At 36.3% G+C, this 16,943-nt stretch overlaps 1 protein-coding gene across 1 annotated transcript; it reads left to right on the top strand.

The window, feature by feature from the left end:
* The first annotated feature begins 1,093 nt into the window (after positions 1 to 1,093).
* LOC101519613 (small ribosomal subunit protein uS13-like) lies at positions 1,094 to 5,204 on the top strand. Its single transcript, XM_058669154.1, has 2 exons — positions 1,094 to 1,448; positions 5,123 to 5,204. The coding sequence occupies exons 1-2, from the start codon at positions 1,120 to 1,122 to the stop codon at positions 5,202 to 5,204; spliced, it is 411 nt and encodes a 136-aa protein (XP_058525137.1). The 5' UTR covers positions 1,094 to 1,119.
* Positions 5,205 to 16,943: the final 11,739 nt, after the last annotated feature.

Genomic DNA, 16,943 nt, shown 5'->3' with positions numbered 1-16,943 from the left:
CTATGTTTTAGAACTTGTGAAACCAAGAAGATGAATGACATGGAGCTATTTTCAGTGCACATCTTTCATTCTTACAGATTTTTATCAAATAAACACTTTGTATATAAAAGTTTTCCCTGGAGGGCATTTGATTGAATACAAAACTATCAAGCTATCTTTAACTTGATCTCCCTTTTATTTTCCATACATGACAAAATTCCATGTTTGATCTCAATAGTTCAAAACCTATCTTTGTCAGCTAACTACAGTTGATTAGAGCGGTACTCCCAGGACAACTCCCAATGCTGATTCTTTGCTAACCCTTACATGAAATCTGCCCAAATGAGATTAGTATGAAGTGTTGCTTTTTTTTTTGAAGAAGAAGAAGTTAGGAATGAAAAGATATCAAATTTTTCAATTATGAATTTGTAAACAAATTCTAAGAGGTTAGTGGTTATTTTATTTGCTTGGTAATAAATAAGAAATGATAGCTTCACGAAGTCTTGCATAAAGTCTAAGACCTTTTTTCTAAGATACTGAAAGATGAAATGCAAACCATTTTATATTTCCAATTGTGATCTTTTCTAAATTTCTCCATTTCTTTCTGAAAATATTGGGATATAATAACAAAGAAGCAATGATTCTAGTTTCAGAAAAAAGTGAGCATGTGATATTATACATGAGCTGTAATAGGCACCTACAATTTATTTTAGGGATATCCACATTAGCAAATGTCATCTCCTAACATTGTAATTACCCAACATTTCCGAATGTTCTCTATGTCAACAGGGTGAACAAATTAAAACATCTGTTTTGAGCAAACATAGATTCTTGACAAACATTTAATTGTGGAAACAGAAAGTCACTGGAAGCAGAGATGAGGCTACATCTGTAATCTGGGGCCTGGCAGCCTGATTGCTCTGTTCCACTGGGTGCAGGGCTGGGATGATGGATTTGTAGCACCAGGCCCAGGGCACTCATTTTTTCAAATGATTCTCATTCCTCTCCCAATATTGCTTTTTTTTATTTTATTTTTTATATTTTATTTTTTTATTCATTGATTACATTGTATTATATGATACAGTTTTAAAAAAAAAATCTTCCACAGGAGGCCTACACGCCTCCGCCTTCAGCACCGCCATGTCTCTGGTGATCCCTGAGAAGTTTCAGCATATTTTGCGAGTCCTCAACACGAATATCGTTGGGCGGCGCAAAATAGCCTTTGCCATCACGGCCATTAAGGGTGTGGGGCGAAGGTACGCCCACGTGCTGAGAAAAGCAGACATTGACCTCACCAAGAGGGCAGGAGAACTCACTGAGGATGAGGTGGAGCGGGTGATCACCATCATGCAGAATCCCAGACAGTACAAGATCCCCGACTGGTTCTTGAACAGACAGAAGGATGTGAAGGATGGCAAATACAGTCAGGTTCTGGCCAACGGTCTGGATAACAATATTGCTTTTAAGTTGTATTTATTTTATTTAGACACTAGGCTACCACGCTGGGCCCTGGACACTTTATTTATTTATTTTTTAAATTTGCATGAAGAAATGAAATGAGAGAAAATACTTGGAAATAAAATGAATGAAATGTATATCCACTGTAAAAAAAAATCAAAGGAAAAAAGGTTAGAGAAAAGGAAGAGCGAAATAACATACAATCCACAACTTTTAAGATCAAAAGATATGTAACACTAACATGTTGGAAACACCTTTCAGAATTTTTTTCATTTATGTCTAATCAATGTCTATATTTAGCAAGTTTTAGCGTCAGTTAATGGTACTTTCAAATTATTACTTGTACAGTCGTTCCTCCTAAACTTTTGATCAAAGATTCTGTGAAAATCCCTGGATAATTTCGACGCTGGGTGAATCTACCTTTTATTTTATTGTTTTAAAATTTTTTCAATTATTAAAAATGTCAAGTAAATCCTCTTATTTTTGTATCATAGTGCCAAATAGCAGTAAAATAAACATGTTAAGATCCTTAATCTACTGCTATGTTTCACTGTAAAATTTACCTTTGTTAAAATTTGCTTCTGTTCAAATTTGTTGAGATCGCATGTAAAAGTATCCTAATATTACTTTGGCTGGTATTTTCTAATTACTGTATAATATTTTGGGAATGCAAATTGTATTTGAATGTCAACTACAGTTAAGCATGTGCCGTTTGTTTTTCTTGCTCAGGTTTTGTAATTTGATGGAATGTTTTTATTATAGTTTAATAAATGTTTGCTTTATTAAAAATTTTTTTTTCAATTTTTATTTTAAAGTCGGGTTTCTATAGAGCAAACAGAGAGATCTTCCATCCATTGGGACACTCCCCAAATGATGGCAACAGCTGGAGTTGGGCGGGTCTGAAGTCAAGAGCTTTCTCTGGTTCTCCAAGGCGAGTGCGGGGTCAAGGACTTGGGTCATCTTTCACTGCTTCCACGCACATTAGTTTGTACAACATCAGAGGTGGAGCAGCCAGGACTCCAGCAGGTACCTGTGTGGAATGTCAACACTGCAGGTACAGGCTTAAGCCACCACGCCACAGCACAGGCCTGAGAATTGTTCTTGGCAAGCAGATGTCTATCCTCTTTCGAATAATGAACCTCTCCTATCCAACTCTTGCAATTGATCCCTTCCTGGAGTCCCTAAGACCAGTGCCAATCCCAACTTTACTGACCTCTGAGCTTCAGTACCTTCTTCTACCTTCAATTTCTTCTGTATTTTGCTTCTGAGTATAGATTTCAAGTTGATTTCCTTCAGATCAGGTTCAGTACATGTTTGTGTGTGTGTGTGTAAACTTCTATAATAGAATTCTAATGTTGGTAGATCAAGATACAAAATTACGCAAACTGTATAGGTACTTAGAGGAGAAAAATTCTATAAAATTTTATAAAATTTTAATTAATGAAATTCTAATACTATAATGACAGTAATTTAGCACTATATTATTCAAAATATTTTGAATGTGATAGAAAAATATTTTTCATATAAGTCTATTAATAGCAAAAATAGAATTTGGCTTTTTATTTGATTTTTTTGAGAGGTGTAACATTTCTTTTCACCAGAATTCAAACTTGTGTTTCTTAGCCTCAAAATAAATTAAACATTTTATTTTTTAATGCTATAATGAAATTTTATGATTAATCTTTCAAGATGTCTTTTCACATAGACTATCCCCCCAGCCCGCCCACACACAAGGGGCCCAGAGTGGTAGCCCAGTGGCTAAAGTCCTTGCCTTACATGCCCTGGGATTTCATATGGGCACTGGTTCATGCCCCGGACGCACCAGTTTCCATCCAGCTCTCTGCTTGTGGCCTGGGAATGCAGTCGAGGATGGCCCAAAGCCTTAGGATCCAGCAGCTGCATGGGAGACCCGGAAGAGGATCCTGGCTCCTGGCTCTGGATCGGTGCAGCTCCAGCCATTACAGCTGGAGTAATGGGGAGTGAATCACCAGGCGGAAGATCTTCCTTTCTGTCTCTCCTCCTATCTGCATATCTGACTTTCCAATAAAAAATAAACAAATCTTAAAAAAGTATTACTACATACTGTCATCAATTCACTAACATGATTTTGTTCATACTTAAAATATGAAATGCATTAAGAAAATCCTATTTGATTTTTTTTGATATTTTGCTTTCAGCCTGGCACTATGTTTTAGATGGATTACTTTCAGTTGAAGGTTAGCTAAAAGGCTCTAACTGTGAAGTTTAATAGATTGAAATATGACATTTCTTTTCCACTTGCATTGAGATCATAGAAAAGTTACTGGATCTGTGTTTTGAGACAAAAATGATACAGACACAGAAGTTCATATTTAGACGGAAATCTTCCATAGAAAGATGCTGGTTGCGCTGACCTGAAAATTGTTTTTCTTTCAGTTTGAAATCTTACAGCTTACAATTAGTTGGAAATGTGATGTATATTGTATTCTGTTACCATGTTCATAGTTTATTTTATGATAAATATTTAGCTAATATCTAATTTAATAAATTATCTATGCTCCACTATGCATTTATAGTGAAACACTCAAGAAATATTCAATTTCAGTTTTCTCTGAAACGTGTGGTACTGCAAGATGCAAACATAGGAAATGCCTCTGAGCTACACTTTGAACCCATTTGACTTGTACTGCGTAGGTGCCAATGATCCCAGTGTCAGGCAGGGCCCCAGCTGCACTGTCTACTTAAGATCAAGCAACTATACACAGATAAGTAAGTGTGGTCATGGTCTAATTTCATTTTACTTACAGATAATTACATTTTAATTCTGTGTAATTTTTATCTGTCATGAGGTATGGTTTTCTTTCCTTTTAAGTGCTTCAGATTGCTGCCATTTCTACCTCCACTCATCAGAAAAAGAAGGTAGGAAAGAAAAAGAATTTATAGTGAAACAAGCCTTGAGTTGTTATTTGTCATCAAAATACATTTTCTGTCTCTTAAGTGTCCTCATAATTCCATTTTTTGCAATATTTGTTTATTTTTATTTGAAAGGCAGAGTTACATAGAGAGACAGAGATTTCCTACCCAATGGCTCACTTCCCAAAGGGCTATACTGACTGGAGCTGGTTCGGTCTAAAGCTAGGCGTCAAGAGCCATGAGCTCCTTCTAGGTGTCACGGGCCCTAGAGATGTGAGCCCTCCTCTGCTACCTTCCCAGGCCGTAAGAAGGGAGCTAGATTGGAAATGAAGCATCCAAGTCTTGAACTGATGCCTGTATGGAATGCTGGCACGGCAGGTAGAGGATTAACATGGCACACCATAGCTGTGGCCCTATAACTCCAGCTTTGTTCTGAGAAAACAACTCTGAAATAATTTCTGTTAACCTCTGATTAGATTTAGGTCCATGCTTCAGGCCTATTAACAATTTAGAATCCTTATTGATATGTACTACATACCTTAATAAACTCTGCAAAATAGAGTATTATGATGCTAAGATGATTTCATATATCTGGACTTCAAAACCACTCATTTTTAGTGTAAATTTTCATATGTTTTATTTATATATTGGACCTATTTTTACTTCTACATTTCCCTTTCAAACACACACTTTTAGATGGGATAATCATAAGGAATTTAATTTGAGCCATTTCTTCTCAGGAAGGGAATTAAAGCTAAGCTGCTGTATTTAGTATGTCTTTCGTACATGACAGCACGCTCACTTTCCATGAGCCAAATGCCTCTAAGAGAACGATGATGGAGTCTTATTACTTAGAGAAGGGCAAGCCAAAGTAATGCTGAAAGATAGACTAGGCTTCTTTTGCACACATACACAAAGATTTATATGTATGCATGCTTTTGAATGCAAGATTTGTTTTTGTTATCTTTTTAAAATATTTATTTTTATCAGAAAGTCAGATTTATAGAGAGAAGGAGATACAGAGAGAATGAGCTTCCATCCACTGGTCTGCTCCCCTTGTGGCCACAACAGCCAGAGCTGAGTCAATCCAAAGCCAGGTGTCAGGAGCTTCTTCCAGGTCTCCCACATGGGTGCAGGTTCCATTGTGTACTGCTTTCCCAGGCCATAAGCAGAGAGCTGGATGTGAAGTGGAGCAGCCAGGACATGAACCCATATGGGATCCTGGCACATACAAGACAAGGATTTAGCCACTAAGCTATTGTGCTGGGTCCTACCCCCTAGGGTCTAACTTGCTAAAGATTAATTGCTGGATTTTATAACATAAAAAGAAATTTTCTCTTCTGTGGAATACACTCTCTGAAACTGAATTGAAACAGTGGTTATTTACTAACAATTACGTATAAAAATATATTTTATCACTCTGAATTTAAATATTTAAAGCACTGAAATAAAGAACACAAATGACGACATCTTTAAGATTCTAACAAGAGAGATTGGGCAGGCAGGATTTTGTGGACCTAAATGTTGAAATCTAGGGAGTTTCAGGTTTCGTTCCTTTATATTGAGTTACCATTCAGAAATTTGCTCATCTCACAGACTTTTGCATATTTATATATTTGGAATCATGGTATCTGGGGACACAGGGTGGAGGACAGATTGAGAAAAGGGTAAAAGAGACGAGTTGGCATCATTTCACTAGATAATAGTGTGATTCCAGACTTCTGGAAAAATTATTCGATTACAAGTTGCACATTAGTTTTCTGGTTCCATTGGCTATTTTGCTACCATTTAGGAATAGAAAAGTGAGCCTATGGAAGGAACCATGAGTGGTAATACAGATGAATCTTTTTCCTGAAGTGCAAATGAAATGATACAACCAATGCAAAGATTTATAATGTATTCTATTGCCCTATCACAATGGTGGCCAAGTATTGTTTAGAGCCTGTATGTCCCGGAAACACTTTCTGGGAGCCTAAAAATCAGGACTATTTCCATAGAAATACTTTTAAGTATGTCTGCCTTTTCACTTTTATTCTTTCGTATGTTTATAATAGAGGTTTCCATGACATGTGATATCACGACAGATGAATACTATGGTAGATATGAGGTTCCAAATGGGTTCTGGTAAGCCAGACATTAAAGACATTTACAAAAATATAAAGTGTGCTCTTCTAACCACCTATTTTTGCTTTAGAAAATTTGGCTAATTTATACACACATATATTACTTATGGTTTAAAATATTAGATCTCAATCCCAATTAAGTGGCCATTATATTTCTCTTAGTATTGCCTGGATTTTTTTTTTTAATATTTAATCTTTACTTTATCTGAAATCTATTTTGCTACATGGTCTGATGGCGGGATCTCAGTTCTTTTCCTTAAGTTATTATCTAACTTCTTTATTAAACAATTTTCTTTCTCAATTATTTAAGGAACACCTCTATCATATATTATAGAACTAGACCAATATGATACACTGGAAAATATGGAGGAAATATATATTGAATTTTATATCTTTTCCAGTATAATCTATGTCACATGAAGCTGTATATGTAATGCCTATGTAATTTTTCCTGTGAATACTGGACTTCTTAACTCCATTCTCTGGCTTCTTTTTGAAATGTCATGGTATAGCTAACTGATTCCATATTTCCCTGCTTTTGAAATTCCAAGTAGAGTTCCTGTGCTCTGTTGGCCTCTCCTACTTTCCTTCTACTCTAGTTCTCCCCAGATTCTTCCAGCCAGTAATATCAAATAACTATGAGAATATCTGTTATTTCCAGAGAGAGGATTTTCTTGTTGGAAAAAAAAAAAACTTTTTGGAAACAGGAAATCATTTTTAGCTGACCACATTTAGAGTTCCAAAGTTAAAAACTTTGGAAGATTGTATTTTTATTGCTTTTGATGTCAGCATAATATAATATAGGTTCCCATAGTTAGACTGAATGTCTTTCTTCAAATTATTAGTTTGAAAAGTGATTCATGAAAATGTTGTGCAGAATAAGGCATAGTATATGTGCCAAAAGTATATTCTCTATATAGTTATCTGTCTACTTATCTACCTATCCGTTTATCTACCTCCTTCTCCTTTTGTGAACTAAGCTATATACGCAATACTATAAAGCTACACATTGCAAACAAAACAACAATGAAAACAAGCCATGATTTATAATGTAAAATGAAGAAAAATATAATGGTACTCTACGGAGATTCTCCTGAATATAGATTTGCATTTTTGTACTGGCTTCTGTATATGTAAATTAATTTTCTAAGTTATAAAATATCTAGAAGACCACATAATTACAAAGTGCTAATTTTGTTTGTAAGCATGCAATTGAGAGCAGCATCACTTTGAACCAAAGTAAGTAGTGTTGAAGTCATAGACTCTATAGAAACCTGATTGATAGGCAATAAAATCAAAAGGAATTAAATAACACTGCCTTTCACTTTGTTTACCTTTATCTATTGAAGAAGTAAATCCTTAATCAACAAAGGCAAAAATTAGTGAAGTATGTCCTGCAACAATTCCTTCTTTTTGGTTGAAATGGGCAGCAGTCACAGAGAAGGTGGAAATACACATTAAGCATTTATCATTTCTGGAAGTACTTTCTATGCATTTATGAATTAAGATTCTTTTGCAAGACCATTTTGGAGAAACAATGAAAGCCAAAGTTACATTAGTATTTCTCTGTTGAATATGTCATATATTCATAAGAAATATGAAGAAAAGCCACGAAGTCCTTCCGTCTAGGAATCTGTGATGGATCTACTTAAGAGAACGAATGGGTCTTCTCTGTGACTTTTTAGCATCCTGGGATAATCAGCAATCATGGGAGCACTCCTTCACGGCAAGTGGGGTGCCGAGCTGGGAGCCCTCCTTCACAGCAGGTGGGGTGCCGGGGCGGGAGCCCTGCTTCACGGCAGGTGGGGTGCTGAGCTGGGAGCCCTCCTTCACTGCAGGTGGGGTGCTGAGTGGTGTAATCTACTTCCAGGTGGTAAAAGGCAGATAACATGACACCTGTGTCATCACAGTGGTGCTAGGGAGTATGCTAAACACTGTGCTGGAGAGATTTTTTCTGAAAAGACTTCTCCCTACTTCACTGTTTGCTCTCTGTTACAGCTATTTTATTCACTGTTGTATCCAGGTGAGTATAACATCATGATGCCCAATGAATGGTTAGAGAATAGAGTAAGTGTTATAAACTGGGGTTGGCATGCTGACACAGAGTGTCAAGCTGTAAATATTGTACAATGGCATTAAGAGGGGCCTTCTGAGTCTTGTGTACTCTTGTTCCAGCTGTCAGGGAAATGAACCACAAATGAACCAGTGTGTCTCACTCTTTCTGTTATGCTAGCTTTCAGATAAATAGATAAATAATTTTACATACATAAATAAACAAATAGATACATACATACATAAATAAATACTATGAATTGCCCCATAAGGGCACACTGGACATCTTGATCTAAAAAAAAAAAAAAAAAAAGCTCAGGCGAAACAGAATTCTTATAGCTGTCAAGCATATTGACTGGGAGATACCTGTCGTCTGTCATAAAAGCTGCTGTCTGACAAGACACCACAGGTAATCTTAAGCCATGGAGAGTACAGGGAAGCCAAAGTAGCAAGAGAAAGACAGCTGCCTTGAGTTGCATCTTTGGTTACTGTAATTGCCAGTGAAAATAGAACTCAAAAGCAAAGCTTCCAGCTCTCTGCTGTGCTGCCAAGTTTTCAGTGTCAGATGTGGAACTGAGGGTAAAAGGCTATTGCAATGATATGGGAAAAATCAGTCAGAGGTTGGGAATTTGGGGGTGCGGTAGGGAAATTCCAAATCCTATGCAATCATACCATAAAATAAAAATAAATAAAATAAAATAAAAAATAGATGAGTCAAAGTTTATTTCAGTTGAGCAGGCACACTGTTTTGTGTACTTGGTGACAGCTTAGCACGGATGCTAATATTCACCTCTTTGTGCCTTAGTTCTAAACATCTAGAATCTCAGTTGTTGGCTTTCTAACGTTTAGTAAAAGGTAAAAGATTCATATGATCTGAAAAGAAACCAGAATATGGCTCTCTAAGGTTTAGGAGGAAGGAAGGAACTTACGTGAGTTGAGACTCACTGATTATTACTGATTCATATCAATAGTAATTGATATCATCTGTGATAATATTTTTATTAATAATATCACTGATAATTATCACGGGTGATTGATTATACCAGAATCAATTATTGTATCACTGAAAATTTTTTAAGAGCTTACTTGGTGATCACAATAAATTTTGCCAAATTATTTACAAAAGGGATTGCTTAACCTGCTTCAGAATTCTGTTCCATAATATTTCTACTTGTGTATAACATTTTTCTAAATCATTATCTTATATAAGCTATCTCCATGTGATAAAGCACATTTATGAAAGAGTTGTTTTATTCATATTACAATGAAATTCATGCCAGGAATAGCTGATAGCTCTCAGGGTGCTTGGCAGATGTGTTGAATGAATTTCCTGCTAAAAAGTCATATTCCCCTAAATAAAAGCTATTGATTATAAGGAAAACAATTACTGCTGAATAGACTGACAAGTCATGCCGGTGTTGCCAGATGAAATAATTTCCATTATAGATCACATTTTACTTGAACTACACATTTAACAACCCAGATGCCCATCAAAAGAGGGATGAATAGAGAAATTGTGCGGCATCTACTCTATGGAATGATACAGAGACGTGAAAAAAGATAAAATCCTAGCATGTGCACGGAATAGTCCCAACTGGAGACAATTATGCTCAGCAAGATAAGACATATGATATACCCCAAATGTTCACATTTTAAAGATGAATTTAGGATATTTTGTGGTGTTCTATCATTGGAACTAGGTTGACAGAATTAATTGAAAGAAAAATTAATCTGACTGCTAAACACATTAATATTCAGTCTTACCATACTGTGTCTGGAGACCTACATTGTGATACTGAGGGTTAGGCCTCCAGTTGTGATACTAACATTCCAGTGAGATTGCCCCCTGTGATTTCCAGCTGCTCTGCTTCAGATTAAACTTCTTCCTAATACTCCTGGGTTGGCTGAGGATAACGGTCTAAAACGCTTGCGTTCCTCCACCCAGGAGGAAGACCCAGATGGATTTCCTACAGAACCAGTCAGTAGAAAACCCATGTGTGTTTTATGTGTGTATGTGTGAGCATGCATGCACACCCAGGAGGAAGACCCAGATGGATTCCCTACTTCAGAACCAGTCAGTAGAAAACCCATGTGTGTTTTATGTGTGTATATGTGAGCATGCGTGCATGTGTGTGTGTGCATTTCTCTGTCCCTCCTGTCTCTAACTTACTGCCTTTCAAATCAGTCTTTAAATAAATCTTACTAAAAGATAGTATTTTTCTTCTCAGTGAATTGAATTGGAAAGAAAGGTCAACCACTGTGTGTTGCCATTTTTCACTGCTACCACTAAAATGATGCTTTTCACTAGTCACTGTGGCAAAATCACATTTTATTTATTAAATTACAATTCTAGAAGATATAAGTGTTAGACTCAAAAAGGAAAAAGAGAGCATTTATGATCATACCTTATCTAACAATTATATTGGTGTGTCTGTCTAGTAAACTTCATTTTCTGCATATGTGTTCTGGGTTTTCACTGCAGTTACTTGTTAAGCTAATATTTATGGGACATGTGTTAGCCACAATCCCAACATTTTTCAGTTATTGATTAATTTTAGTCTCACTTGAATCATGTTACAGAGGCATTGCATTTCATAGATGAGGAGACTAAAGTTCAAGGAAGTACAGTGGAATCTATACAGCACGCAGTGAACAGATAAAATTGAAATTCACATCCAACTTCTGATGTCAGCAGCCGCTGGCTAGCTTCATATGCCAATACCATGGAAGAGACTGCAAACGCACACTTACGCTAGGATGAACCATCAATAAAGCAAACAGACACCCTTTCAAAGTGGAAAAATATGCTGACTTGGATTCCATGGGAATTGTTAAGCTGTGCCTTGACAGTTCATTTCAGCAAGGCCAGGGACGGCTGAGACCTAGATGTCTTCTTACAGCAAATGTCGCCTTCTGTAATCACAGACATGGAGCAGCTCCACTGAGCCACATGTGCTCACTTCTTCCAAGTGCAGAGCAAACATGTGCAGATGCTACAAGCACTGAGAAGCAACAGACGACTTTGTCTTAAACTTGACATCCAAATTCTCTGGGGAAATACTCACTTGTTGAAGTCATACGAAGCTCTAACAAGAGCTCAAAGGGTTTTGATGGTTGTTGTTTAAAATAAACATATGGGCAATAATTTAAAAGCAATATGTAGCCCAAATACTTTTATGTTGACTTGACATGGGTTGGAATCATTGGATTCAGATTTTTCCTATACACAGGACAGCTTGTGCTCAGGAATTTGAAGATGATGAAACCTTCACCTGTTTCTACCTGTTTTTTGCCTTGGTCCCTCTGAAAGCTTGGACAAGGCATACTTTTGCATGCACTCATAAGGGATACTAGATAACACTAATGGGGTGTTCAGGATTGGGCTTAACTCTGTGTTTAACAAGAGTAAGCAAACCAACATTGCAGCAGATTAGTTAAGGAATCCATAGCTTCAGAACATATTTTTTCTTAACCTTTAGCAGCTTTTATACATTTCTTTTTATAATGTAGTACACGATTTAAAATTCAAAAACCCTTCCAGATATTCAGAAACGGTGTTCTTACACTTTCATCCCTTATTTTCTTGTACCAAACTTGTTCAACCTTTATCATGTCATTCAACATTAAGAGCTCTCTAGTGGTTTGTCCTGATTTGCATCAATATACACACCGTTTAAAAGATAAACCCTCAGAATGTTTATGAGATTTGTATCTCTATAATTTCATAGGATCAAGTCATTTCTCTCTTAATTCTTTATCTCAAATTCTCTAAACTAATGTTTAAAATTGTGAGAATAAAATAACCAGGCACACAGGCAAAATGGGCATGAAAGAATCAGAAAAAGAGGCCGTGGGTTGCGTTTTGGTTGGTGTGTGACCTTGGGCAAATCACTCATGATTCCATGATTCATCTTTCTCATAGGTAAAATAACCACCACAGTATCTGCCAGTCCTTTCCACAGAGGTATTATGAAATAAGCTATTATATGTGAAAGTCTTTTATAAACCATACAGTTTGAGAACATGATGGGTTGTTTATGTATTGTTTGTGGTGTGAGATAGAATAAGTTAAAACTTCCCATAAATTGTAAGGCACAAAAGTACAAACATCTTGAATGCTGTGCCTCCAAATGGAGGTGCTTTGCTGTGTTCTGGAGTTCTCCAACAATGTGCTTTTCAGAAAAGGCAGTTTACAGTGCAAAACAGAATCTGACAAAAAAAAAAAAAAGTAGGCTTGAAAGTGTGTAATCCAGTTGTCCTGAGATTCAGAAGAGGGGTAGACGCTCAGACAGCTGTACTGAGGAGGTGGGCTTTGGACTCCAGCCTTAGATGCTCACAGAGAGTTGAAATCAACAGAGTACGTAATCAAGTGCTCCAGATGTAGGCACAGCTTGACCAAACATGTCCAGCAGCAGAAGACCACAAAGACTGAGCAACCAACTGATTTGCATGTGGCAGCGTGTTCCTGTAGGAAAGTAGTGGGAGACAATTGGCAAAACCTAGTGTCTCAGCGGAATGCCAGGAGAATGACGTGATTTGTTAACACATCCCATCTAACAGGAAACCCACTGAAGGATTTCTGAGCAGGAAAATGATGTGGTAAAAGCTGTGAACTCTTGCTTCAGACAATCCCGTTTCTAGTCCAAACTGGCCATTTTGCCAATGTTTTCTTAGGCATCACTTACTGGACACGCATGGTGCAGTGGAAAAAGTGTCAGGCTGGGAGTGAAAGGAAGACCTTTGGAATGTGAGGCTGCTTTTCTGGCTCTGCCATCAAGCCAGCGTGGCAGGCAAAGTGTTGTCTTAGATCCTGAATCCTTCCCAACACTTTTGGAACAATTTCTGCCACATTTTTGCTTCACTGAAATTCTAACAGTGATCCTCCAGGTGGAAAGTATAAAAACAGGCACAAATTTGTTTTATCTGAAAATTCTCAAACAGACATAAAGCTGCTTTACCTGCTATTAATTTTTCACTCCTTTATTGCTCGGTCTCTGAGTTGGTCACTTTGCCTCTAAGTATTGAGTGTGTTATTGCTTTACTATCAAAGGCATCTGATTATATTTTAAGTGACCATTTCCTGTCCAGATTTGTCATTAAAATGGCTTTTGTTGTTAGCAAATTTCAGGTTACATTTAATGGTGTTTTAACATTAGATAAATTCATAACATTTGCAATTTTTAAGCCAAATTTTCATGTGGAGATGTTGAAAATCATTTTTGGATCTGACAAGGGTCGCTTTGCTCTTTCTGAATCAAAAAAAATTAGTTCAAAAGCCATTGGTAAATCGTCTAAATGATGTTTTGATAATGACTTGCCAACAGTAAGATTTTTCTTTTAGTCAGGAAAAAGAAATCATCGTATTTAAATGTACTAGGCTTATCAAAACTGTAAAGAGCGGAAGACTTAACTTTTTCTATATTAGTTAATTTTTATCTGAATTTCAAAAGTGTCAGAGATGTAACTTACCTTTTAAACATGTAAATTTGGCATCAGTGTTGCTTAATCATATTCCACAGAATCTAACTAGGATTCCAAGGGCAACTTTAAAGCCTCTGAGCCAACAATCAGAAATGAGTAGAATCCGCTGGTCAGGAAGACGTTAACATGAACTATGAAAGAGAAATACACAAGGGCTAAAAGACCATAGCAAATAGTCAGGAGTCATGATTTCTGAGTTTCTACTTCTTTGTTTTTCAGAGGCAAGGATATGGCTTGAGATAAATTGCTTCAATTTCAACATGTGTTTATATTTTATTTTTCACACGATGAAATTATATAAATGCCCTGCGTCCCAAATAATCACAGCTTGTCCATTGTCCAATTTGGGATTGGACACTGAGGTAATACTCAAATCATTGCCATCTGAATTTTAAGTTATAATAAATGAGAATGGACTAAGGACACAATTACTTTGATTTCATTCCCCTTGATTTAATTGCTAACATTTTGCAGATGTAAAAGGATGTTTTCAAAAACATATTTTAAAATATTCACTTCTCATTTTTCTCTTAAATTTAGAAGACTGAGAGGTGAGATTATCTGAAACTAGAAATCAAGATGATCATTCTTCAGTTTCAAAAAAACTCAGTCATGCTCTGTTAGGATATTTCTTTGCAGAATTACTGCAAAGGATTACTGCTTCTATTTAACATAAACATTTGAGGTAATTAAACTGGATTTTTATAAAAGCAATACCAATTCTTGTTAAGAAAATAAGTAATCCTTACTACAATGAAGTGTTATTAAACATTCATCAAATTCTCATAAGCCTAAAAATATCTCAACTCCCTTTTGAGAGGCACATTTTTATAAACTTGATTTTCAAAGTCAAAACACCTTCCAGAAAATGAAATAAATTGAAAACTGATGTTCGAATCAAGGAAAAGATGCTTGTACTGAAGGAGAGAGGGAAAGAAAAGATGCAACTCATGGAACTAGACTTAATTCCAAGAATAGTCATTCATTTTCATCTCTTAAACTCAAAATCTTATTAACATTCTCACATTATCTCTGGCATGACCTAATGATATGTAAGACATGATCACTGGTTATATTCAAATTGGAGGAAAAAAGTGAATGCTTACATTTGCACATATGTAATGAGAATGCATTTCAAATATGAGAGCTAATGTCAGAAAACACAAGAATTAAAGATGCATTTTAATATACTGTTAGTGAACTGTGTGCATAAATGAGAAGTTAGTAGAAATGGATTACTTACAAAAATGTAAATTTGTAGAGTTTTTTTATAAAGTGTTTATTATTTGGAAGTCAGAGTTACAAATTGAGAGGGAGAGACAGAGAGATCTTCTGTGCAGTGGTTTACTCTCAAAATGGCCATAAAAGACAGGAACTAGGCGCTTCATCGGGGTCTCTCATATTGGGGTTGGGTGTCCAAATACTTGAGCTGTCTTGTGCTGCTTTTCCCAAGCTGCTGGGAGGGAGGTCAAATGGAAATGGAGCAGCCAGCATAGGAACCAGCATGCATGTGGCATGCCAGCGTCACAAACACTGGCTTTACCCTCTACACCACAATACTGGTTCCAACTTTTCATGATTATGAGAGGGTAGGAAGGAAGGTCAAGAGAAAGGAAGCAAACAGACATTGAGTCATAGACCTCTGTATGACTCTGTGGAGTCAACTCCCTCCTTTTCCGCCTATACTCAGCCCCAACAATGGATCTGCGTTGGCAGGACCCCATGGACTCTGGCTTGTGGTTGGGTTTGGGGCTCCATTTCCTTCCCAGTTCCACCAATTTTTCCCTTTGCTTTAACCTCTGGGATTAATGTTAATGGCTCATTACTGCAGGCCCAACTGTGGTGATTGATTTCATTTTATTCGAGTATTTAGATTATGCCTTTTTTTGATGAAGTTGTGTCTAAGAAAGCAATGCCTTTAGTCTAGGAACATCTATAATTCGTGTTTTTAATGGCTTGTCTCTTTTGTTTTTCAAATAAAGAAGAAAAAACGATCAAAAGAAGAATGTGTCTTTTTGTTAATACTCATTTAGTTGTTACTGTTTTTTTTTTTATGCTGGATGTTTGATTGACACCTTTTCTGGGCCCAGTAATCAGATCACTTGAAATGAAATATTGGGGATCAAGTATTTGGGTCACTGGTTAAAATACATTTAGGAATCCTGCATCCATCCCTTATAGAAGTATCTGGGTTTGAGTCTCAGCTTTACTTTGGATCTTACTTCCTGATAATGTACATCTAGGAAGATAAAAAGTGATAGACCAATTACTTGAGTCCCATATATTTTAGTGGATTATCTAGATTAAATTCTAGGTTCATAGCATTATCCTGTCTCAGCACTAGCTGTTTTTAAGGAATGAACCAATGGATGGAAGATATTTCTGCTTCATTTCTGACTGTCTCTTCCATCCCACCTGTTTCTTTGCTTTTTAAAGAAATAAACACACACAAACAATTAAAAACAATGAAATTCTTCTCTAAAAAAAGAAATTGGATACTAAGATTGATTCCTCATATTTGGGAAATAACCTCATTGGTAGGGATGGGAGGTATCAGATGGGGTCTCTTTTATATGGTGCATGATAAATATCCAAATTATCACTGATGATTGCATTGGATAAATCAGAAATTAAGTGGTAGTGGTATTTAACTGCTCTGATAATTAGGTTATAGTCACTTCAATTCTTTTTACAGTCCTAGAGAATATACAACCAGAAAAAGAGAATTGCAAATAAGATCATTACACAGAATCACAACTAAGATTTTATAGAGATATCCAGAGAATTCCTGATTCCTGAGTTATTGTGAAGAAGTTCTCTCTTATAGTTGCAGGGAAGATAAAGGTGGCAATCAAGCCCAAAGATTGAATAAAAAGCTGCTAAACTATAATTTTAATTATATACTTGATTTGCTAGGTCTAATATGTTAAAGGGAAGGTCATTGCCAAGAAGCAGAGG

The sequence above is a fragment of the Ochotona princeps genome, chromosome 1 (assembly GCF_030435755.1).
Source record: "Ochotona princeps isolate mOchPri1 chromosome 1, mOchPri1.hap1, whole genome shotgun sequence".
Lineage (NCBI taxonomy): Eukaryota > Metazoa > Chordata > Mammalia > Lagomorpha > Ochotonidae > Ochotona > Ochotona princeps.
This window is presented reverse-complemented; position numbering and strand designations above follow the sequence as displayed.